Raw genomic sequence first — 22,980 nt, 5'->3', positions numbered from 1 at the left:
CTGCTGCTTGTGCACGCTGGTGTATTATTGTAGGGTCACTCACCAGTGCTGCGTGGCACACGCTGGGTGGGCTGGTGGGCCCAGCTCTGGTAGCAGGCGGCACTGGGTGGGCGCTGGGTGGGAGTAGGCCGGCCCGGCTCTGGGAGCAGGCACAGTTTCTAAGGCAGGGGTGGCAGGTGACGGGCACGGAGCCTCGTGAGCCGGGTCCCTGCGCCTCCCACGCTCTGACCTGGCTGACACTCGTGGTACGTTTCTCCATCCAGCCCAGGTTTCATTAGCCCCCTGCCAGGACGGGAGCTCTGCCACGGGCGCGGTCAGCTCCCTCAGCCAGCCGTGTGGGGCCAGGCTGGGCTTACCCCACAGCATCCAGGTGAGATGGGTCACCCTCGCCTGGCTTTGCCTCCCAGAGACCCCCGGGGTCCCCATCCCGTGGTCCCCCTTCCCTGGGCTTTGAGTGCCGGTGGTATGCGCGCAGGTACAGGCGTGGACCAGTCTCCCCTGGCATCCCCCAGGACCAATGCCTGCCCCAGACAGCAGGGACCTCCTGCTCTGCAACCCGTGCCCAGCTCCTGGCGCTCAGACCCTGCCTGGAACCAGCCCCAGCTCCTCGCCCTGCTGCCCTGACTCCAAGCACAGACATCAGCCTCACGCCCCAGCAGAGCAGGCCGTGGTGGGAGGCTTGGGGGGGGCTGGGAGCCCCACCGCTGAGGGACATTCCTAACCAGGCTGGCCCGAGCCCCACCTGTACCCGAGGGACCCACAGAGGACAGGGCTGGGCTGGGCGTGGGGGGCGGATGGCTGCAGCGCTCTCCTCTCCCTCCAACATCTGTGGGGGACCTGCTCCCCCCGCGTCCCGCCTCCAGGGGACCTGCTGTGCCCGCTGCCCCCGCGCCGTCTCAGCGGGCCTGCCACCGGCACGCACTGACCCCACGCTGCGCCGGCCTGCACGAGCCCAGCAGGGAGCAGAGCTGGGCCGGCCTGGCCCCTCGGGGTGACTGCCACGCCGCCATCAGACCGTCCCGCCCGCAGACATGGCGCCTGCCCGGCTCTCGCCACCACTGAGCACCAGGTTCCCGACGGCCCCCCTGGGCCGGGCGGAGCTCGCCTGCGGCAGAGGCTGGCCCCTCCACCTGGCACCCCAGCGCCGGCTGACGGGGCTCCGGGGAGCGGCTCGCTTCCCATTCCCCCAACATGTCCCCTCTCTGGGCCCCCAAGCCACCCTGCCCGCCCCCCACGGTTCTCCCTGCCCCTCCCCCAGCGCCGCCCAGCCGGTGGGCAAAGGAATGGCCTGGGCACTTGCCCACACTGCGTGCGTGAGACGCGGGCCGTGCCGCTGGGCCTGGCTGCAAGCCCATTGCTGGAGAGCCCCGGCACCACAGCCATGAATGGTTCCCATGGAGCCTTTATTTACAGTGTCGTGGGGTGCAGAGGACGATACAGAGCACACATGGTGTCCCCAGCCAGCAGCCCCATTGCCCTCCCCATCCTGTCTGCCCCATAACCCCCATGCAGGTACCTGGGCTTCCCTGGGACAGTCACTGAGCCCGGGGCAGTGCGCGCCCGTGGTCCCCAGGCAGTGCGGCGCGTTAGGAGTGTGTAGCAGACTGGGGGGCGTTTGGGGGCGTGGGGCTCTCTGGGGAGGAGCCAGGGAGCACGGGTGTAGTGACAGGAGTGAGGGGTCACCCCCGGGAACCCCTCCCACAGCAGCGGGAGGGTTTGGCGTTACGGAGGTAACCCACTCAGCTGCTTGCGCTCTGAAACCACGTCAGCACCATCTCCTTGTTCTCCGCCACCCATTTGATATTCGCTTTAGTCTTCTCCAGCGCCTGCTCCAGCGCCCGCGTGCCCGAGCCAAAGCCCACCTCGGCGTTGTCCGCCTTGAACTGCTCCAGCTGCCGAGAGAGAGCGGGGCCGAGGTGAGTGGGGCCGGCAGCAGGACAGCGACCCTGCACTGCGCTGCCTTCCGTCAGCCCTGGCAACCCCACCCGGGCACCTCGGCCCTGTGCAGCCCCAGAAACTAGCCGGGGCCGGGGGGCGGACCCAGAGGAGTGGGAAAGCAGCCAAGCCGGGAGGGAGGTCAGGCTGAGACCGCCACGGGACAGGGATTCGGCCCCTGGGGCTGTGCCCAGAGGTGCTGGGGTAACATGATTCCTCGGGCTGGGGCCACACAAACGGGGAGGACGCCGCTGCCCTGGCTGTGCGGTCCAGAGGCAGCGCGTGCCCCCGGCCCTGGGGCTGGCATCACAGCTGGACGTCTCCCAAGAGCTGCCCTCGCTGGCCCCCAAGGCATGGGGCTCGCTGGACTCCCTCTGCCGCAGGGTGCGGCCAGGAGCTCCAGCCGGGCCGGGGCAGAGCCGCAGTAACAGGGAGAGGGGCTGGGAAGCCCCCCTGATCCCACACAATACGGCCCCAGCCCCAGCACGCCGCCCGCTCACGGCCACCTGGGTAAGGCCCTGGGCAGAGGCTGCGGGGAGCAACCGCCCTGCCGGGCCCTGGGCGGGAGGGCGAGCATGGACCTGAGGGGCTCCCCCGCCCATGGAGCCCGCCTGCGCCGGGCCTCACCTGCTGCAGTTCGTAGTCCGAGGCAAACCTCTGCGTCACCGCCTGGATCAGGCCCGAGAAGGAGAAGGAGCCCCCGCCGTACCTGAGGGGAGAGGGGCGAGCAGGTGGGCACAGGGCGGGGGTGAGGCGCCTTCCTCTCGCAGGGGCAGCACCCCAGAAACGCTGCGCCCACGCCATGGCTCCGCAGAGGGCCCCCGAGGCGGCGCAGCCGCCGCTCACGGCGACGGAGCCACAGGAGCCGGGCGGCGCAAAGGGCACCCAGCGTAGGGGGGAGATTGAGCGTCCTCCTCCCCTGTTCCCCATCTCTCCAGGGGCTCCCTGTTCTCCAGCCCCCCTTGCTCCGCCCCCTCTCTGGGCTCCCCCTTGCTCCCCTCATCCCCATCCCCCCCTTGCCCACCCAGGGGGATCCCCACTGCTCCCCCCCGTTCTCCAGCCCCCCTTGCTCCGCCCCCTCCCCGGGCTCCTTCCCCTGTGGGGCACTCACTGGTTGAAAAGTGTCTTCCAGTTGCCCCGGACGAAGTCCCAGGCCAGGCTCTGCCCCACCACGTTGCTGGCGATGCTGTTGATGGTGGAGATGGCGTCCTGCTTGCGGATTTTGGTGGGATCCAGGGAGTAGTCCAGGTACCTGCAATGGGGCAGGCAGGGCTGCTACGCGGAACCCGGGGCAAGTGCAGGGCCAGCAACCCCCGGAAGAGGCCCTGGGCCCGTCTCATTGCCAACCCTCTCCCCCCTGCGCTCAGGAGCCCCGGCCCCCATTCCCCGAGAGCAGCGGTGTGCCCCTCCCCGCCCCACACCTTCTTAAAATCCAAAGCTCCTGGCTGCAGGCCAGCGCCACGCGCAGCTTGTCGGCTTCAGCCACCACGGTGGCGTTTCGAAACATCTGCCAGGCGAAGTCCCAGTCCTCCTCGCCGCCTGTCTGGATGGCGCTGCAGTAGATGGCGGAGCGCAGGTTTGGGGGGATCCTAGGGGAGGGAACGCGCCGGTCACTGGGGCCGAGCCGGAGCGCTGCGGCGTGCACTCAGTCAGAGGGGCCCCACTCCAGCGCCGAGCCCTGGTGCAGGCTATGGGGAGAGGCTCCCACGGCAGGCACTGGACCATGCATAGGGCGAGCATCTCACTGTGAACCAGGGCCCAGGAAGCGCCAGGGGACTGGGTATTTACCAGATGGAAACAGGCCAATTCTGCCTGAGATCCCCTGTGACCCCGCCCCCAGCCCAGCCCCCCAGCCACGTCCCCCCCATCCCAGAGGCCATGGGGCAGGGCTCACGGGTTGTTGCTGGGGGTTTTCTTCCACTGGTTGAAGAAGTCGGTGGCCAGCGCCCAGCACTCTTGGATCCCGTAGGAACAGGCCGTGCTGATGGCATTGATCTCGTTGTACCTGGCCGGGGAGAGGCACAATGTCAGCGGTCGGACTCAGGCTACTGGGCGAGGCCGCAGGACCCAGCCCAGGCGGGCAGGAAGACCAGGCAGAGTGACCGTGACAGGCGGGCACCCACCAGCCTGTCTCCAGCCAGGCCCAGGAGGCCATCCATCTGCCAGGTGCAGTGTGTGCTGGGTGGGGGTCGTCTCCCGCGGGGGCAGCCAGCTGTGGCCTGGGTGAAGCATGGGCAGTTCCCACTGGGCACCACCCCCCGTGGCAGCTGCTTCAGCTCCTCCCCAGCAGGCGCCACTGCCCAGCTCAGCCATCCCTCAATGGGGAGGGGAACGGGCAGAGGGGGGGCTCCTGAAACAGCTGGGGCAGGCCACACCCGCTCAACATGCCCCGAGCCCGCCCAGGAGCCCTGCGAAGCCATGACCAGCACCCCCTCTGGCTGAGGGAGGGGGCCTTGCCCACCACGTGGGGTGCAGAGACAGGAAAGGGGGGGCCCCGAGCACAGGAGAGCCAGGTCTCCAGGGCCGCTGGGGGTGCCCTGCCTGCCCTGCCCTGTGGCTGGCCGGAGGATACGCTGAGTGGGACTCACTGCTCCATCAAGCCGTCCGGGATGGTGGTCCAGTTGGAGGTGACGTTTTGGAAGTACTGGAACAAAGGCTTCACCTGCTTCTGGATGTATTTCTGGGGGAGGACGGGCAGGTGTTAGCCTCCTGGCAAAACCCAGCCGCTTGGCAGAAGGGTCAGTAACGCCCAGCAGCTCCGCTGAGCCTCCCCCCGTCACCTGCACCCCCAGCCACCCAGCGCAACCACGGCTCCATGCCTCCATGCCCTTCCCCGGACAGCAGCGCCCACCCAAGCGCCACCCACCCATGCTGCCTACCAGGCAGCCCAGCCGGGGGCAGGTGGGGCTCACGTCACCTGCATGGGGCCGTACACCTCGCTGCGGTCAAACATCAGGCGGAAGTAGCCCAGGTTGTCGAGGGTGGTGCTCCAGGGCAGGTACTCCCGCTCTTTGTCCAGGTAGATGGTGGTGTTCAGCGCCAGGTCGATGTTGATGTATTTAGCCCTAGGTAGTCGATTGCAAAACTCACGTCCCCTGGCCATGCCACCAGACTTGCGGGCGTCTCCGTGCCCCTCCACCCTTCCCCACCCGGCAACAGAACCCATGCTGGCCCCCTCCATCGCCTGGCAACAGAATCCGTGCCGGCCCCTCCATCGCCTGGCAACAGAACCCGTACCGGCCCCCTCCATCGCCTGGCAACAGAACCCGTGCTGGTCCCCTCCATCGCCTGGCAACAGAACCCGTGCTGGTCCCCTCCATCGCCTGGCAACAGAACCCGTGCTGGCCCCCTCCATCGCCTGGCAACAGAACCCGTGCCGGCCCCCTCCATCGCCTGGCAACAGAACCCGTGCCGGCCCCCTCCATCGCCTGGCAATAGAACCTGTGCTGGCCCCCTCCCTCGCCTGGCAACAGAACCCCCGCCGGCCCCCGCCCATCGCCTGGCAACAGAACCCCTGCCCGTTCCCCCTCCCCACCTGGCAACAGAACCTGTGCCGGCCCCCTGTATCGCCTGGCAACAGAACCCCTGCCTGCTCCGTCCCCCACCCGCAACAATGGAGCCCCTCCCGCCGCCCGGCTGGGCTGGCCCAGGTCCCAGGAGTGCTGCTGATGCCCTGCACCAGGGCACAGCCGTGCGAGGCAGGGCACCAGGCATCGTCGGGCATGGGCTGGCTGCGTGCCTGGGGTCGGGCAGAGCCGGGGCCACCCTGCCTCAGGCATTCGCCTCCCCGGCTGGCGTCTCCCACAGACCCTCCTTACCCGGGCGGGGCCACGGGGGCACCTGCTCCAGCAGAATCCAGCCAGCTGAGCCGCCAGCAAGATGCAGGGCAAGGCCAGGGGGGCATTCCTAGCCTGCCCAGCCCCAGAGGTGGGGAACTGGAGCGTGTGGGGCCCTCCCGCTTGCTGTGTGCGGCACCGGGGACAGACTGCTGCCTCCCACCCCGTCCTGCAAGCCCCGCTGGGGTGCCGTGGGGAGAGGACTCAGCCGTAGGGCTGGGTCAGGAGGCCAGAGGTTAGTTGTCACCCCTTGGCGGCCCGGGCGCCTCACCTGGCCAGGTTAAAGCCATCGTCAATAAGCTGGGCTCGGTTTATCACCGGGATGACCTGGAAAAGAGCACACACGATTACCCAGGGTGTGGGGGACAGGAGCCGACCCTGTGGGGCGAGGGCCAGGAAAAGGGCAATGGAATGGGTCCCTGGCCAGTCTGCAGCTACTGGGCTGCCCTGGGCTGGCTCTGGGGTCCCTGGCCCAGCTTGTAACCCGGCTGCCCCACGGCAGGGCCTGGCTCCCTGGGATGAGGGAGCAGAGGCTGGGCTTTCGGGTACCTGGTGGTCGGTGGCCAGCTGGCCCAGCAAATTGTTCCAGTTCTTCTGGTCGTAGTTCACCCGGAAGTAGCCCATCACGTTGATGTTGAGCAGCAGCCAGCTGGAGGCATCCGTCACCTGGAACGATGGCACCGTGGCTGAGAAAGGAAAAGGCAGCGCGTTAGTGGGGCCCACCCCTGCGAGTCTCCAGCAGAGTCCCTGAGCCTAGAACCCTCTGGGGGATGCTCCCCAGAACCCCCCCGCCAAGCCCCTCCAGGGGCTGCTCCCTTAGACCCCCCCCACCATGCCCCTCCAGGGGCCACTGCCCTAGACACCCCTGCTGAGCCCTTCCGGGGACACCCCCTAGAACCTCTCCGCCACGCCCCTCCAGGGCCTGTTCCCCTAGAACTGCCCCCCGGAGGCTGCTCCCCTACAAGGACTCTCCCCCTGCTGATCGGTCTGGGCTGAAGAGGGGGCAGCGACACCCCCAGGCAGCACATTGAACTCTCCCGGGGCACGGACACCTGCCAATTGCTAGCCTGTCGCCCGCTAGGAGAGGAAGCAGGACAGCACCATGTCCTGCCCCACTCCAGCAGCGAGCCCAGCGCCCTGGGACACGCCGGGGAACGGCAGGCACCTGAGGTCTCGTTGAGCCAGTACATTGATTCGTTCGCACTCTGTGACGTTCTCCAAGTGACAGGGACTATCCAAGTGTAGCTGCAGACAGACAGACAGACAGATGCTGACATCTCCTGCCCTTCCTTGCGCTGCAGGGCTCTGCCCCCAGGGCGAGGCGAGTCCCAGCGCCTCAGTGCGAGGGCCCCTGTATCACACACCCCCCCTCACCCCTCAAAGGGGTGACGCCCCATGGGGAGCACAGAGGAACGGGGCTGGCCTCGGGGCTCTCCAAGGCAGAAGACCCAGCGGGCTCCAGGGGACCCAGGACCAGAAGGGCCCCGCTCTCCCCATCTCCGTCCGTGGGGTGCCACAGTGCAGCACCGGCCACGATCCTGTAGAGGCCCCCTCTGAGAGGCACGGCCGTGGGGCTCTGTGGTGCCAGGAGGCAGGGGAGGGGCTGGCGCTCGCATGGGACCCCTGGGCACACGGGGCGCCCCAGCCGGGCCACTCGATCACTCACTTGAACGCCGAGGGCCGCTCGACGGTGGACTGGGAGTCCAGTAAGAAGTGTCTCTGACTGACGGCGCCGTCACTGGTGTTCACGCTCACCACGGGGAAGCCCATCTGCAGCGTCCAGCGATCCATGATGCCTTTGATGCTGGCGGGCAGCTGAAATTTGTCTCCATCCACCACCTGTGCAGGGGGCAGCAAGGGGCCATTGGCTGCTGTTCTCTGTGGATCGGCGCCTGGCTCTGTCCCAGCCCCCTGCCCATCTGCAGAGCACCCTGGGGGGCGGAGAGAAGTGCCCAGAGCTGGGTGTTTGGGGCAGTTCAGTCGAACCCCCACCACTGCTTCCCGTGCTGAGATGGGCTCGGGCAGAGCCGCCGGGGACAGCAAGGGCTCTCGACAGGCTGTATCTTACATCTCCGAGCTGCTGCCCACGAGGGCTGGGTGCAGGGCAGAGCTCCCTGGTGCTGCTCGCAGGAGCTGTGTGTGAGGGCTGGCAGGACTGGGAGCTCTCTGGGGCAGGGTCATGCCAACCCCCGTGTTTGCAGAGCCCCCCCGCACCTTTGGGGTGCAACGGCAAGACAAACGTCAACCCAGGCCCTGCGAGGCACGGCTCCGATTCCTCCCCTGTGCCCAGCGGAGCCGTGCGCCGAGCCTGTCCGTGCGCCCGCCGGGGCCCAGACACGCAGGCAGCACTGCAGATGAAGGGGCAGAGTGAAGGTGGCTGTGGGACTGTGATTCCCCATTTCATCCGGCTGAGCAGGCCACAGCGCACCGTCCTTGACATTCACCGACTCATCCCAGGTAATGCACAGCTAAGAAACCCAGCCCCGCCCCGCGCCAGGCAGCCGGCCACAGGGGATGACCCTACATACCTTCTGCAGATGAGTCCACAGATCGTCGTAGACGGTGTTCCCGTAGCTGAAGGTGTGCAGGTAGGACTGAAACACAGGGAAAGACAGGTCACCATTGGCTCGGGATGAGACGGGGATCCCGGAGCCGGGGCTCTGCAATGCTGCCTCCGCCCCAGGAGTGCATCCTGCGTCCCTGCTGCTGGGCCAGGCAGAGGTATTGCACGGAGCGAAGCCCCCTGGCAAGGACTTCCTGGGCCTGGCTCCCCGCAGCAGTGCCCACCCCGCTGCCCACCCCCTCTTCACTGCAGGGCGTTCGGGCAGGGCGGCCGTGGGCTGCACTGATACAGCGGGAGCAAGCAGGCTGGGCCCCTCCCCAGTCACGGCTGCTGGGGGGTGATGGCTGCCATGCTGGCCAGCCATCGACTGAGCCAGGGAGCTCCAGAGCCCAAGCCTGTGGCCTTTCCGAGCTGTGTAGCCAGGGGCTGTCCCACCCCCACAGCCCCTGTCCTGGCACGGAGCGGGCACAGACCGCGTGCTGAGCAGGGCGCTACATGTGCAAAGCAGGGACTCCCCCAGCATCACTCCTGGGCCCACAGGCACTGCCCACTGCTCCGCCCTTCCTCCCCCGTCCCCCGTGTCTCCACCTCCTGTGGCCTGGCCGCGGGCCCGGTGAGCGCTGCCTGAGTCCGGGGAGATGGAGCTGGCTCCCCCTTTGGCAAAGCCCCTCCCACGGGAAACCAGGCTGACGCCTGCCTTGCCTCCAGGGCGGCCTCGGAGCAGGGGCCGTGCAGACAACGCCCAGGTGAGCCCCCGCTTGGCACGGAGCCCCCCCAGCAGTGCGGGACCTGGCAACAACTGTACCTGCAGCCCCTGCTTGAAGCGCTCCTCGGTGAGGAAACCAGAGAGCATCCGCAGCACCGACGCCCCCTGCGGAAGATCAGAGAGAGGCGCTGAGCGAGGGGCCAGGAGCAGGACGGCCCAGGCCAGCCCAGCCCGGGGGGAGCCCTCACCTTGCTGTAGGCGATGGCGTCGAAGACCTCGCTGATCTGCGCCGGCGTGTTAATCTCGTTCTCCTGGAAGGAGAGCGGGTGCGAGGAGGCCAGCGCATCGACCTTCATCACGCGGTACATCTCACTCTGCACGATCAGGTCTTTCTGCAAAGGCCCCAAGTTACAGCCTGCGGGGGCAGTGCCAGCACCCAGCCAGGGACCAGCCCGCCGCGGGCACTGCACTGCCGCCAGCACAGATGCAGCGCCAGCTCGTCCCGTCCCGCCCCCCAGCCCTGGCTGAGCCCAGCCTCGAGCTCCGCATTGGCTCCCGCCCCGCAGCACCAGGAGCTGGGCGAGGGCCTGCCCCAGCAGGGAACTGCACATGCCGCCCCGAGGAACGATGGAGACCCGCTGGCACCCGTCGCCCAGTGCGCAGCCACCCAGACAGCAGGGCCTCAGCACAGCCCGGGCTCCCTCCCTGCGAGCACGCAGCGCCTTCCCGCAAGGCCACAGCTGACCCCACTTGGGTCAAAGCCACCACCCTGGAGAGCCCACCAGTGGCGCCCGGGGCCGGGCTGGTGACTCCCTGCAGGCAGTGCCACCTGTCCCCGGGGCCGACTCACAATGTTCCAGGAGGGCTCAGCAGAGTCCGCCCCCAGGTACTCCACGTAGGAGGCAAAGCCCTCGTTCAGCCACAGGTCGTTCCACCAGCGCAGGGTCACCAGGTTCCCGAACCACTGAGGACGGAGAGAGAGGGAGGGTCAGCCAGGGAGCCCCCCAGCCCAGAGAATCCCCAGGCTAGACCCTCCCGCCCCAGCCAGGGAATCCCCGGGCCAGAGCCAGCCCTTCAGCATCCCTACGCCCAGCCGAGGGCAGGCAGGGAGCCAGAGGGGGCTGCACTAGGTACCTGGTGGGCGAGCTCATGGGCAATCACCGTCACCACCCTCTCTTTGTTGCCGATGGAGGAGAAGCGCGGGTCGTAGAGCAGCGAGTTCTCCCGGTAGGTCACTAGCCCCCAGTTCTCCATGGCACCTGCATTGAAGTCTGGAAGGCCAACCTGGTCTGGGAGAGGGACAGGCCTCGTTAGCAGGATGGCACCCCCCAGGAGAGCATGGAACCCCCCATCCCCGTGGGGGAGCACGAAACCGCCCACCTCCCTGAACACTGACGAATGCATAGCTGGTCTCAGGCTGGCTCCCCTGGCGTTGCAAGGTTACCGCAGCTGTTCTCGTGATACGGGTCTGTTCAGTGTTTGGACTTCACTGAATGCTGGTGAGCGGCTACAGCATCCATCTCACGCCCAGCAGCCGTATCCCGGGCGGACGGGGATATTGGCGCATTTGCGCTGTGTAAATCACCAGGCGGGAGAGAGACGTGAACCAGTGCGAAGGGCTGGCCCCCAACAGAAGGTGTCACATCCTGCCCAACAGGGACGGGCCATCGACACCACCCGGACTGTTGTGGGACGGTAAAGAGGATAACAGCTCTTTGTTGTTCTGCCCTCCCCCCGCCACTGTGAAGATGAGTCACGCAAGTGGATTCCTCCCATCAGCTGACATCACAGCTTGAGGCACATGGCAGGAGGGTTAAAAACCCATAACAAGGAACCGGCTCTTTGTACTGCTTGGACTCCGGGGGCCAAGGTTTCTAGCCATAAGCAAGGGATCCCCAGCTGCTTAGCCTGGGTTAGCCCTAAAGGACAAATACGGCTTGTGTATGGGTTACGGAAGCTTCTATTACCTTTGAATTTAAGATTGTAATTTAGTCGTGTATGTTTACCTGCTTTACCCTTGTAAAGCACTCTCTGGTTTCCTTCTCCTCTTAATATGTCTGGATCCAGTTCACTATAGGATTGGCTGCAAGCGTTGTCTTCGGAGTGAGATCTGAGGTGCAACTGACCTGAGGTAAGTGACTGGTCCTTTGGGACAGGGAGTAGCCTGAATAGTGCTGTGATTGGTGGTGTAAAGGTGCATCTGTCACAACAGCAGCTCGCCTGGGTGGCGAGGCAGATCCGAGTCCCTAATGGGACATGTTCAGGCTGTTACCGTACCGGAGGAGTTTACACTTGATGATTTGTTGGTGAAATCTAAGTACAGAACTCACAGCCAATTTGGGGCTTGTGCCCGGCTTCCTAAAAGCCTGCCCTGAGGTTGGTAGCCACACCCGAGTCACTTCCGGCAGCTTGACGTGAATCGTGAGAGGATTCACCTACCAGAAGTCAATTCAGTTGATAGCTCATGACTGCGGCGCTGTTGAGGCTCAATACTGAGAGTTGTAAAGGTTAAAGAGCAGACAAATGAGTGACCTCGAGGCATCAGATGGTCATGTGAGAAAAGACCTTGGAGAGTCATGTCTGCAGAGGGGACCATCCTGTCGAAGAAAGCCCCAGGTCAGGAGCTGACAGCTTTGCTCCTGATCAGGTGCCGGGGGGAGGAGAAGAGCCTCCTGTCCCACACGCCACAGAGGCACCACAGCAGTGGAACTGACCGACTGCAGCATCTGAGCGCCCTGGAAGGGGCCGGGGAGAAAAATCTACACCTTAGCAAAGAGCCAGCCTGGTGTTCCCGGCCACACAGCCTGCCTGTCACCGTGCTTCCAGCTGGAAACACTTGGCAAGGAGGACAAGGGGCAGACGCCACAATGACCCCCTTCTCCTCCTCTCTGTCTGCCCACTGATTCACTGCACCAGAAGGAGCAAAGGAAACACCCATCCAGCTGGGCCAGGGCTCCTGGCCTAAGAAGTTTGGCCAGTAAGACGGCTGAGAGCGTGTGGGGAGAAAAAGGTGGCTTTGAATGGAACCTAGTTTGTTAAATGAGGCACCGGTTGTGTTTTATCTTCATGTTTCTTGTAACCATTTCTGACTGTCACACCTCACTACTCGTACTCACTGAAAACGCCTCTGTGTAGTTCACCGACCTGGTTTATTGCTTTAGCTAAGCCAGTGTGCTGCGCTGAAGTGTTTGGTAAACTCCATTTGGAATACGAGGATTTGTGCCTGTCATTTCTAGGAATAAAATGACGGTCTGTGTGTAAGTCTGCACTGTCCAGGAGAGGGCTGGCAGCCCCGGCCCGACATTTCTGGAGGGGGTGCTGGGGTCACCCTGCAGCATAAGCCAGGCTGGGAAGAGCCAAGGTGTGGCTGGCTGGGGCTCACACGCAGCCCAAGCTGGGAGTGACTTACATGCTGGAGGCTGTTGTGAGCAGAGCGGGAGTGGAGGCTATAGAGGCAAGGCAGTGCACAGGGCACCCAGAGTAGAGAGTGGGGGTGACCCAGCTGCTCACTAGTCTGGAGTGTACCTTGGGTATGTCACAGAGGGGTTTGGAGCTGCGATTGATTTGCTCTTAACTTCAGGGAGACTCCAAGGGGGTTTATGGAGGGTCACTGGACTGACCCTGCCCTGGACAAGGAGAGGAATGCAGCTCCTTCCGGCCTGGGAAGGAAAGGGGCAGGTTTACCTGCTTTGTTGCCCCGGGAGGCTCAGACAAGGGAAAAGAGGCACCCCGGTGAATTCTGCAAGCAGGCGTCTGTGCCCAGTAAGGACAGGAGCGAGTTGCTGCAGGTGGGTCCTGACTGTCCCTTTGCAAGAATGGAGCGAAGTTGTGAGAGGCTCCGGCAGAATTTCTGCTAGGAAGCTGCAGGGACGTTGACGCCTACGCTGAGGATGGGTGTTACCCAGTCAGAGAATGACTGGGGTGTGTTGCTCCCTTATTTGTTATTCAAAGCAGGAGTGTACCCAAGAATCTATGGGGTTCCCCCCTTTGATGTCCTCCATGGGAGACAAGTGAGGGGACCCCTAGATTTACCTGAAGGCTCGTGGGAGGGCAGCCCATGGGGAGGAGAACGTAAAGGCCCTGCTAGACGTACAGCACCGCCCCTTGCGAGGAGTCAGTGTCTCGGTGTGCCAGGCAGGCTGCAGAAAGCTCTGCTGACAGAGGGGACGTGGTGCTTGGCTTGGTTCCGGTGAGGAAGAAGAAGATGCAGGATTGGTGGGAGGGACCTTTCAAGGTGCAGAGCGAGTGAATGAGGCAATGAAACCCCTGGGAGGGGAACTGTGCAAACAGCACATCTCAGTAGACTGAAAGCTTACCACCCAGAGAGATGGGGGGATACGGTTTGTTGTGCCGCTGAGGGAACATTTACTGCCCCTTTAATTGACCCAGTCAGGGGGAGTAAGGGGGAGACGCCTTTGGAGAGCAGTGAGATTTGGGAGGGTCTGGACCTAAGCCAAGAGCAGGAGACGCTGGCCCTCTTGAAATACCACAGGCAGGTACTTTCCAACCTGCCAGGTTGGACTAACAAAACCCTGCATTCCTCTGAAAGGACAGCGCCCAGCCTGCTCCCAGCAGAGCGTGTCCTGCGGCAGGGAAGATGCCGACCAATTCAGGAGGTGGGAGCATGCTGGAGACGGGGTGATCACTGAGCCTCCCCTATTAGAATGGCACCCACAGGGGATGAAAGCCTGAGACTGAGTCTGGATTTTAGAAGGTTAAACCCCCCCCGCCCATGCTGGAGAGAGCACGTACTGCATCTACTGGGGGGGAGGGTGCAAACTTCGTCAGCACTCTGGGTTTGACTCCAGGATACTGGCAATGGCCCCTGCTGCTGAGGCCAGGAGAAGGCAGCGTTCAGAGTGGGTCTGGTTATGCCAGGCAGGGGCTCCCTTTCCGAGGCTTGTCGATGAGCAGTCGCGGGGGTTACAGACCTTTGCCAAGCCCCAGGTCGATGCCTGGGCTATTTTGAGGGACCGGCTGAGTCACGTGGGAATTGTGCTGTAGAGGCTTCGAGAAGCCAGCCTCACTGGCAAGCCGGGGCCCTCAGGTAACTTACGTGGGACACAGGGCGGGCAGTGGCCTGGGGCGCCCCGGCCCTTTAAAGTCAAAGCCATTCGGAGTTGGCCAGCCCCACGAACCAAGCAGCAGGTCCAAGCCTTTCTCAGGATGGCCAGCTGTTCCCAGGGGTCTGTACAAGGGTCCAGCGACACTACAGCCTCCCAACAGACCTCTCCAAAAAGGGGAAGGCACACAGGCTGGTCCGGCCACAGCCTGGAAGAAAGGCCTCCAGGACATAGAAGGTTTTGTCGAAAAGAGTCAGCTTTCGCCAGCCCTGATCTCAGCTGTGCACTGATGCGTCTAACACAGGACTGGGCACTGGGCTGCTGTCGGCTGGGGCGGGGGACAAGAGCCCCCCCGGCCTTCTTGAGTAAATAACGGAGCTCTGCTGTCACTGGGAGGGAATGCCGCGCCAGAGTCCGGGCTAGTAACAACAGCAGCCTCGTCGGTACAAGGCTGATAGTTCGAGCAGGCCACGCCCTGCTCAGACAGGTGCACCAGGCCAAAGGGGCGGGTGCCAGGCTGTTACGCCGGAGCCTAGCCCTGCAGGAGTCTGACATGGAAACAATCCATAGTAAGGGAAAGAAAATATCCTGGCAGCTGCCTTGTACCGAACCGGGGAACCACGTTGTGTTGGGAGAGCGACGCTGGCGGACTAGGTGCCAGCTCATGCCTCGGTCCCCAGGCCTGACTTGAGCACGGACAGGTGCATGGGCAGCGTCAGTCTGGCTCCGCTGGGTACAAAGGACGTGTTCAGCGCTCAGATGCTATGGCAGGTTGGTGAGTGGCTGCAGCACTGATCTGACCTGTAACCTCTGTGTCCCGTGTGCATGGGGCTGTTGGAGCGGGGGCGCTGGGAGACCCCTGAGTGACAGTGTAAATCACCAGGCAGGAGAGTGCGAAGCTAGCTAGTGCGAAGGTGTCACACTGGGCCCAGCACGGACAGCCCAGCGACGCCAGATGGACGAGAGTGGCCCATTAAAGAGGACAAAAGCATTTGTTGGTCACTGTCCCAGCCTATCACCCAGCAAAGACCAGATTCCTCCCCTCTGCTGAGTTTGCAGCTCAGAGCAGGAGGGCAGAGGGGAATAAAACCCTCCCAACAAGAAGGAACTGGGTCTCTGTGCTGCCGGACTCTGGTTTGCAAGACATGAGCAAGGGATCCCCAGCTGGTTAGCCTGGGGGAGGAGAGCTTGCTGCTTCTAGAAGCTTCTACTGTGAAAGGTTAGATAGTAGCTCATCTGTGTGTCTGTGTTCACCTGCTTTGCCCCAGTAAATAACTCGCTGGTTTCCTTTTCCTGGGTATTAATCTGGAGATAGTTTATCATCGGACAGGCTACAGGCGCTGTCTTTGGAACGAGATCTAAAGTGCAACATTCCTGGGGTAAGTGACAGGTCCTTTGGGGCTGGGAGTGACCTGAATGTTGCTGTGAGTCTGGGCGTACGGGCCCGTCTGTCGCAAGGGCGGCTCAGCTGGGTGGCGAGGTAGCTCACGGTGCCCAAGGGGCCCGGCGGTGGCTCCACGTCCAGGCTGTCACTGTGCCTGAGGGGTTCACACTGGTGACTGGTGGGTGCAATGTCAGCACAGCACTCCCCGCCAGCCTGGGGTTTGTGCCTGCGTCCTGTCAGCCTGCCCCGAGGCTGGGCTGGTGCCGCGCTCTGGAGTCACTGCCTGCAGCTTGCCACCCCCACGCCCCACACATGGGACAGCACAGAAGCCCCCTCCTCATGGGAGAGCAGGGAACCCCCCACCCCCACCACAGGCGTGCATGGCCCCGTGGCAGCCCAGCAGAACACAGCACCCCCGCGCACACTGGCCCGTTTGCCAGGCCGGCACTCACCAGACTTGGGCAGTGGGTACAGCGTATTGTAATGGCGTTCGAAGAACTTGAGGATGGGCCCCGTCACATTGAGCGCGTAGTCCCCCTGCCCCTCTGTGATGGCCTTGGGCCGGCCCCAGATCCGGATCTGCAGGGGGAGACGTGAGGCTCAGTCAAGGCCCGGGGGGCCCAGCTCCCCCTCCCCTGCAGCGAAGCCAGCCCACCCCCTGCCGTCCCGCTCCCTACCAGCACGTTGTCCTGCATGGTCTCCACTGCCAGGAACTGGCTGACGATGAAGGCCAGCAGGTATGTGGACATCTTGGGCGTGGGCTGGAATTCGGTGACGTTCCAGATGATGCCGTCGATGAGCTGCTGCCTGGAGCCTGAGAGAAGCGGCAGGGCCCCATCACTGAGACGCCCGCGCCCCTAGCCCCACCCTAGAGCAGGGGGCAGCGCTTCCCTTGTGCCCCTTCCTCTGCCATAGCAGGCATGGGGCTCCCTTCCCCGCCCCCTGGCATGGCCCTCTCCTTGCCCCCCCAGGGGGATCCTGGGCACTGATCCCAGCCACCAGCGTGGGGCTCAAAGCACAGGGCAGCCCCCCAACACAACTTCCTGGTTTCCTGCTTTGCTTCCCCCATGCGTCTCCGCCCATGCCCCACACCCCCTTCACCCCACGCTGCGGGACGAGCGCTCCCGGGCAAAGAGCAGAGGCGACGAGCAAGGAGGCGCTCTGCCCGGGGGCTGCGTGTGGACATCAGGCTCAAGGGAGCCGGTGGGCAGCTCGCTGCTGGAGCCGTGGGAGAGTCGCCCCCCCATTTTCCAGCCCCTTCCTGCTCTCTGCTGGCTGCTCCCCCCCACGGGGCTCCCCGACTGCACTCGGCGCTTGGCCGATCTCCAGCAGCCTCAGCCCCCGTCAGTGACCCGGCCTGGCCAGGGAACGTGCCCCGGGTCCCAGAGTGCAGACCCGCCAGGGCTCTGCGGAGCCGTGCGGGGCAGAGGGCACAGCCCGTGGGGAGGCTGCTGGCGCAGGGCAGCCTGTTCCCGGGCACACTCACTCTGCACCGGCATGTTGGACAGCGCTGTGTGGGTGGGGGCGTGGATCAGCGTGACCGTGAAGTTGGCCTTCATGGCGGGCTCGTCGAAGCAGGGGAAGGCTTTCCGCGCGTCGGCCGCCTGCATCTGCGTGGTGGCCACGATCCTGCAAGCAACAGCCACCCGCTCAGCCCAGCCAGCCCGGCCAGCCCCGCTTGGAGCCCCGCGGGGCAGGCCCGGGGCTCCTGCTGCTAGCGCCCAAGGGAGCTGCTCACACCCGGCCCGGCTCAGATCCCCCCAGGCCCCGCCGAGCCCCCGGCGGATCTGTCGGCGCACGAGGGCCCCAGCCTGGAACGGCACAAGGCGGAGGGCTGGGGAGCCAGGCCTGGCATGGCACGCACGGGGGCCTGAGGGGCAGTGGGGGAGCCGCAGGGGGGCAGCTCCAGACCCTGCCTGCCCTGCACTGGGCTTGGCTAGCACCATTAGCCCTGGGGCAGGATGGGGGAAGGGCCCTGCCAGGCAGGCTGGGGGGAGAGGGGTCAGTGGCTGGGCCCGCAGTGCTGGGCACTGCACAGGCAGCAGGAGGGGTGCCCCCACCCCAAAGAGCTCAGCCCTGCCCACTGCGGGAGGTGGGAGGTCAGAGGGACTCTGGGACCCCCGGCTGCCAGCTGCAGCTCCTGGGATGGTTGTTTCCCGGTTCCCCCAGGCGTTAGCAGGCACGGGCGACGACTGTCAGGCTGGGGTATTTGGCCGGGGGGGGGGGCTTAGCCCCGAAAGCTGCTGCGCATGGCGCAGGTCTGTGAGGGGGGCTAGGCTTGGAGGCCCAGGGGTCACTCTGCCCCTCAGGTATTTACAGTGATTCTGCCATGGAGCCTGCAGCCAAGCCCCGTGGCCGGGGCAGCCCCGGACAGCGGGCAGGTCCCCGGCTGCCGCGGGTGAGCGCCGAGCCCGGCTGCACTTTTGCCCCTTGCCTTGCCCCCAGGGGCAGCCCCACGCGCTTCCCATACCTGGTCTGTCCTTCGTCCACATACTCGCTGCGGTAGAAGCCGGCCAGGTCGTCGGCCAGCTCCCCCACGAAGCTGCTGACCAGCTGATAGCGCTTGCCCTTCTCCAGCTGCCCGCTGAGCTGCACCACCAGGTACTGGGTCTCTGCCTCCAGCCAGCTCTTCGTGATGGCCGGCGGGTTGGAGCCGTCCACCCCCTCCAGGGAGACGAGGGAGCTGCCCGGCGCCGTGTAGTTGAGCTTGTTGCTGTGGATGAGGATGAGGTTGGTGGCCTCCTGGCAGGAGAAGATCACGGTGCTGTTCCCTTTGAAGATGAAGCGGCCCAAGGTATCCGGTGTCAGGAAGGGGTGCAGGATCACAGTGTAGCGCTCCGGGAGCAGGGACTGGGGCAGTCGGATGTTGTTCCAGGGGTTGGCCGGGGTGGCTGTGGTGGTGTTGCCTGGGACAGCCGGGCTGGCCGTGCTGCCTGGGACAGCCGGGCTGGCCGTGCTGCCGGGGACGACCGGGCTGGCCGTGCTGCCGGGGACGACCGGGCTGGCCGTGCTGGGAGCGACACCGGACAGGGAGGATGCTGCGTTTTTGTCCTTCTCCTGCGAGTACACGACTGACAGGGCGACGATGGTGGCCACGGCGCCGACGGCCAGGACGATGCTGACTATGCCCAGGGTCTTGCTGATGAAGAAGCCGGCTGCCATGGTGCGCTGCTGAGGAAGCAGTGCCGGGCTCACAGCAGCCTTTTATCAGCTCTGGGTTAATGGGTGAAGTATTAAGGGCTCGGAGGCTCCCAAAGGTCACTGCAGCTCCGCAGCATCTGGGACAAACTCCCCCCAGCTCCAGGCGGAAGTTAATGGGAACCAGGACCTGTGCGCACCGCCCCTGTGCAGGGAAACAAGGCAGAGTCAGGCTCCCACCGCCCCTGAGAGTGGGTGCTAATGGGCAGAGCAGGCGTTGGGAGTCAGGACTCCTGGGTTCTCTGCCCAGCCCTGGGAGGGGGGGTGCAGGTTGTTGGTTAGAGTGGGGGACTGGCGTCAGGACTCCTGGGTTCAAGAGCCATGTCTAGCTTGCTAGGGATGTTGGGTCCCTTTAACCGCGCTGCGCCTCAGTTCCCCCTATGTGACATGCTGACCATAGCCTCATCTGTGAGACATGGGAGGTAACTGGCCTGCTCCACTTGGCACGGGGGAGGCCTCAGCCGGGGTCCTGCGGCCAGTTCTGAGCACCACACTTCAGCACAGTCGAGCGAGTGCAGAGGAGGGCAGCAGAAACGCCCCAAGTTTGAAGCACCTGGCCTGCAAGGAGAGGCTAAAACCTGGCCTGGCCAGTCCTGGGAACAGACGACTGACTGAGGGAACCTGAGAACAGTCTGCAACCGTGTGGTGTCGCCGGCTGTTCTACAGAGGACAGGGATCGATTGTTCTCCATGGCCACCGAACGCAGGACCAGAAGCACTGGGCTTAATCCGCGGCCAGGGAGATTTAGGCTAGATATTAGGAGAAACTTTCTAACTCCCAGGGTAGCTAAGCTCCAGATGAGGCTTCCCAGGGCGGGTGGGGATCCCCGGCAGTGGAGGTGTTAAGAACAGGCTGGACAAACCCCTGTCTGGGATGGGCTGGGTTTAAATTGCCCAGCCTCAGTGCAAGGGGCTGGACGTGGCGATTTCGCGGGCTCCTTTCCAGCCCCACATTGCTGTGATTCCATGGAACCTGCCTCTGCCGTGCCGGGTGCCTGCTGGCTGTTTGCAAAGCACCTCGTCAGCCCTGGCTGGGAGGCTGGGGAGAAGCACAAGGAGTTGTCAGGACGGTGTTGGTGTGTGCACACATGCACACACACACGTGTGCACCTCCCTGGCTGGTGTGTGTATGTGTGCGCTGAATGGGTGGGCTCTAACCCCCCCCACACACACATCACCAGCAGCCTTGTCTGCTCTGGCACCCCAAGACGGTCGCTGTGGCACTGGGCAGAGCTGGGAGTTCTCATGCAATGCCAGGGGGCTTGCGGGATCTGCCAGTTGCCTGCACGGTGTCCAAAGTCCAGGATCGGCTGCTGAATCATGCAATAAAGTTTATCAGCTTATTGGTGGTGCAAATAAATTGCAGCGGCTCCACACCTGGCTTGTCCAACCCCCAGCCCATGGGCCAGAGTCCGGCCCGCAAAAGGCTGCTATCCGGCCCGCCGGGGCAGAGGAGCAGCCCCTCCCGTCCAGCCCCTCCCCGCTCACGGCCCCCTGAGTGAAAACAAATGGCAGCGTGGCCCCTCCCAGGGAAAGGCCGACACCCCGGTCAGAACAAAGCCGGCAGGGCGTGAGCTGCGCTTCCTCTGCCAGCGCCAGCCAGGGGCCCACGCGCAGGAAAGCCTCTCCCAAGGGCAGGTGCCCACCTCGGGCAGAGCCCAGCCTGCTCACCACAGCCGCGGCAGGTCTGCGGGTGATGCCCCAGGACCATGAGTCGCTGCTGCCATGCAGCCCCCTTCCCCCCCCAGCCAGCAAAGCCATCCTGGAGCTGCAGAGCGGGGCCGTGCACCGACACGGGGGGGCAATGCACTGGTCCAGTTCCTCAGCCGTGGCTGTTGGGTCCCTGGTGCTCACAGGTAGCCCCCCCAGTCCCAGGCTGCAGGTGTGGCTGCAGCGTTCGGCCCCAGGGCGCGGGAGCTGGGGAGCCACGTGGGGTGTGCCTGCGAAGCCAGGGTGCTGGGCTGCCTTAGCCGAACGCTTAGAAACCAGCAGCACCAGCCAGCCTTCAGAACAGTGCAGGACACAGGCCTTGTGCCTCTCGGGACATGCAGCCGGGCCCACCCCCATTCTGGGCTCTGCTGGGAGCCTCCCCCACCCCACGGAGTGCACAGAGGGGCCTCCCCGCTGGCATGGGGCACAGGACGGCAGTAGGGAGAGAATGGGGCCAGCCCTCATTGCAGAGTCAGCAGGACTTTGGCGAGGCCGCGTTTGGAGCAAGCCTGGCACTTCCAGGATCCTCAGCTGCTCGGGGCAGTTCCCAGTGGACGGGAAGAGGCAGCTCTGCCAGCGCTGCGGACGCGGGAAACCCTTCCCAGCTTCCCCTGGCTGCTGGCTGCGTGGACATGCCAGCCGTGCCACACCACCACAGCCCTCGCCTCCCACCTCTGTCAGGGCTCCCCCGGACCCCATGGCCTCAGCCTGGTGCAGCTGGGACGTGCAGAGGTTGCAGCAGCCTGGCTGCATTCGAGGGCCCCGCAGCGGTTCCCACGCAGGGAGCCGGGCGCAGACCGGAAGGATGTGATCAGGCTGGGGGGGCGGGGGAGAGATTTGCTTTGGCAAAAGACAAAATGTCCCGAACCCCCTGCTGCTGCCCCAGACACCCCAGCCCGGCAGCCAGCCCCAGCCATTTCCACAAGCAAGGAGCTCGCACACCCCCATTGCACACCCACCTCGCACCCCGCTCACCCGTGCACACCCTACACACACAGCCCCATGCACACACAGTCAGTTCAGTTCCATTCAGTGAGTCTCTATTGGCAGGACAAAGTCAACAAGTGTTGCCAAAGTGCCCTCGGGTCTGTGTCTCTCTCTCTCTCTCTCTCTCACACACACACACACACACACACACACACACACAGAGAGGCCACAGGCCCCTCTCCTATCAGCCCCAAACACTTGAGCCTAATTTGCCCCATTCTTTCCAACAGGGTGGGCACTTGGTAATGTGTGTGCAGGGCGGGGGGGAGGGGGATGAGGAGTGTAGGGGGTGATGCATACATGGTGGGGAGGTTGTAGGGAAGCGTAGGGGATGTACGGGGTGGGGTGTATGGCTGTACCGAGTGTACAGGGTGTGGGGGGTGTGCAGGGGGTGTACAAAGTGTGAGGGGATTGCAGGCTGTGCACCTTATACAGGGTATGGGGGTGTAGAGAGTGGGCACGGTGTACAGGGGGTGTGCAGAATGTGCAGGGTGTACAGGATCCAGGGGTGTACAGAGGGTGTGAGGGCTGTGAAAGTTGTACAGGGTATGGGAGTGTCAGGCTGTACGGGGTACGGAGGGGTCTAGGGGGTGTACAGGGGGTGTGCAGGCTGTGCAGAGGGTGTGCGGAGGGGTGTAAGGGGCATATGGGGGGTGTGCAGGGTATGGAGGGGTCTAGGGGGTGTGCAGGCTGTGCAGGGGGTGTGCAGGGGGCACGGGGAAGCAGGGACAGTGCTGGGGGTGCAGCAAACCCAGCCGGCACAGACGGCTCCCACTCACCTTTGAGACTTCATCCCCAGGGTGCGTCTCCACAGGGGCCGGTTCCCGCCGCCCCAGCCAGCAGGGAAGGGCTGTGTGTCTGCAGGCTGCGGGATCGCCTCCGCCCGCCGCTGCCGCCGCGCTGGCCCCAAACCAGCAGCAAGGGAACTTTCCTCCAAATGCTCCACGGGAAGTAGCTCGACCTGAGCCGCACTCATCACCTTAACCCCTGCACTGCCAGCCACCCCAGCGCCAGCAGGGCACTGCCCTTGGGAAGCTCACAGCACGAGCGGGCCTGGCCACGGCTGGCAGGACGTTGCCGTGAGGGCCGTGCCGCGCGGCGCCCCAGTGGTGCAGAGCCGGGGCCCAGCAGTGCCCAAGCTGCTGATTACGGCTGGGGGGTCACCGACTTTGGGGCGCTGGAATCCCTCTGCCCATGGACAGCGCCTCCTCCCCGTCGCTCCCCAGAACCCCCCAGTGCTGACTACCCCGCGGCAGCCACAGCCGCCACATCTGGAAGGCGTTTGTTCCGGGAGACGAGCAGGCGCTCCTCCCAGGCCAGCCACGCAGTGAGCGCCAGGGACCACGCGGCAGCCCGGCAGGCCTGGCCCAGTGAGCCCCCGCCCTGGTTCCAGCAGCGACTGGGCCAGTAGTGACGGAGGAGAGGCCACTTGCTCCCCCACCCCTGTTGCTGCACCCCATGGTATGGGCCCCGCCCCAGCGCCAGTCACCGTCCAGCCCAGGGCCGCAGTGCGTTCCCAGAGACGGCCGGCGCTGTGCCGGAGCAACCCGGGGAGCAACGAGCCCCGGCCGGCCGGCCAGTGGGAGGCGTCAGCAGAGC

At 64.7% G+C, this 22,980-nt stretch overlaps 1 protein-coding gene across 1 annotated transcript; it reads right to left on the bottom strand.

The window, feature by feature from the left end:
- Positions 1 to 1,390: 1,390 nt before the first annotated feature.
- On the bottom strand, positions 1,391 to 18,649 carry ANPEP (alanyl aminopeptidase, membrane). The gene is made up of 20 exons (XM_067556079.1): positions 17,958 to 18,649; positions 16,974 to 17,116; positions 16,165 to 16,301; positions 15,940 to 16,066; positions 10,175 to 10,329; positions 9,891 to 10,004; positions 9,289 to 9,432; positions 9,140 to 9,205; positions 8,300 to 8,365; positions 7,438 to 7,610; positions 6,937 to 7,016; positions 6,321 to 6,457; positions 6,043 to 6,098; positions 4,853 to 5,000; positions 4,524 to 4,615; positions 3,830 to 3,940; positions 3,357 to 3,524; positions 3,047 to 3,187; positions 2,563 to 2,644; positions 1,391 to 1,892 (listed from the first exon to the last, which is right to left on the bottom strand). Exons 1-20 carry the CDS (start codon positions 18,647 to 18,649, stop codon positions 1,740 to 1,742), a joined length of 2,985 nt encoding a protein of 994 aa, XP_067412180.1. The 3' UTR covers positions 1,391 to 1,739.
- Between the last annotated feature and the right edge of the window lie 4,331 nt (positions 18,650 to 22,980).

This window comes from Emydura macquarii, unplaced genomic scaffold, assembly GCF_026122565.2.
Source record: "Emydura macquarii macquarii isolate MOO-44397 ecotype Brisbane River unplaced genomic scaffold, CSIRO-AGI_Emac_v2 contig_1644, whole genome shotgun sequence".
NCBI classification, from domain to species: domain Eukaryota; kingdom Metazoa; phylum Chordata; order Testudines; family Chelidae; genus Emydura; species Emydura macquarii.
Note: the sequence above shows the minus strand (reverse complement) of the source record. Positions and strands in the feature narration are given on the sequence as shown.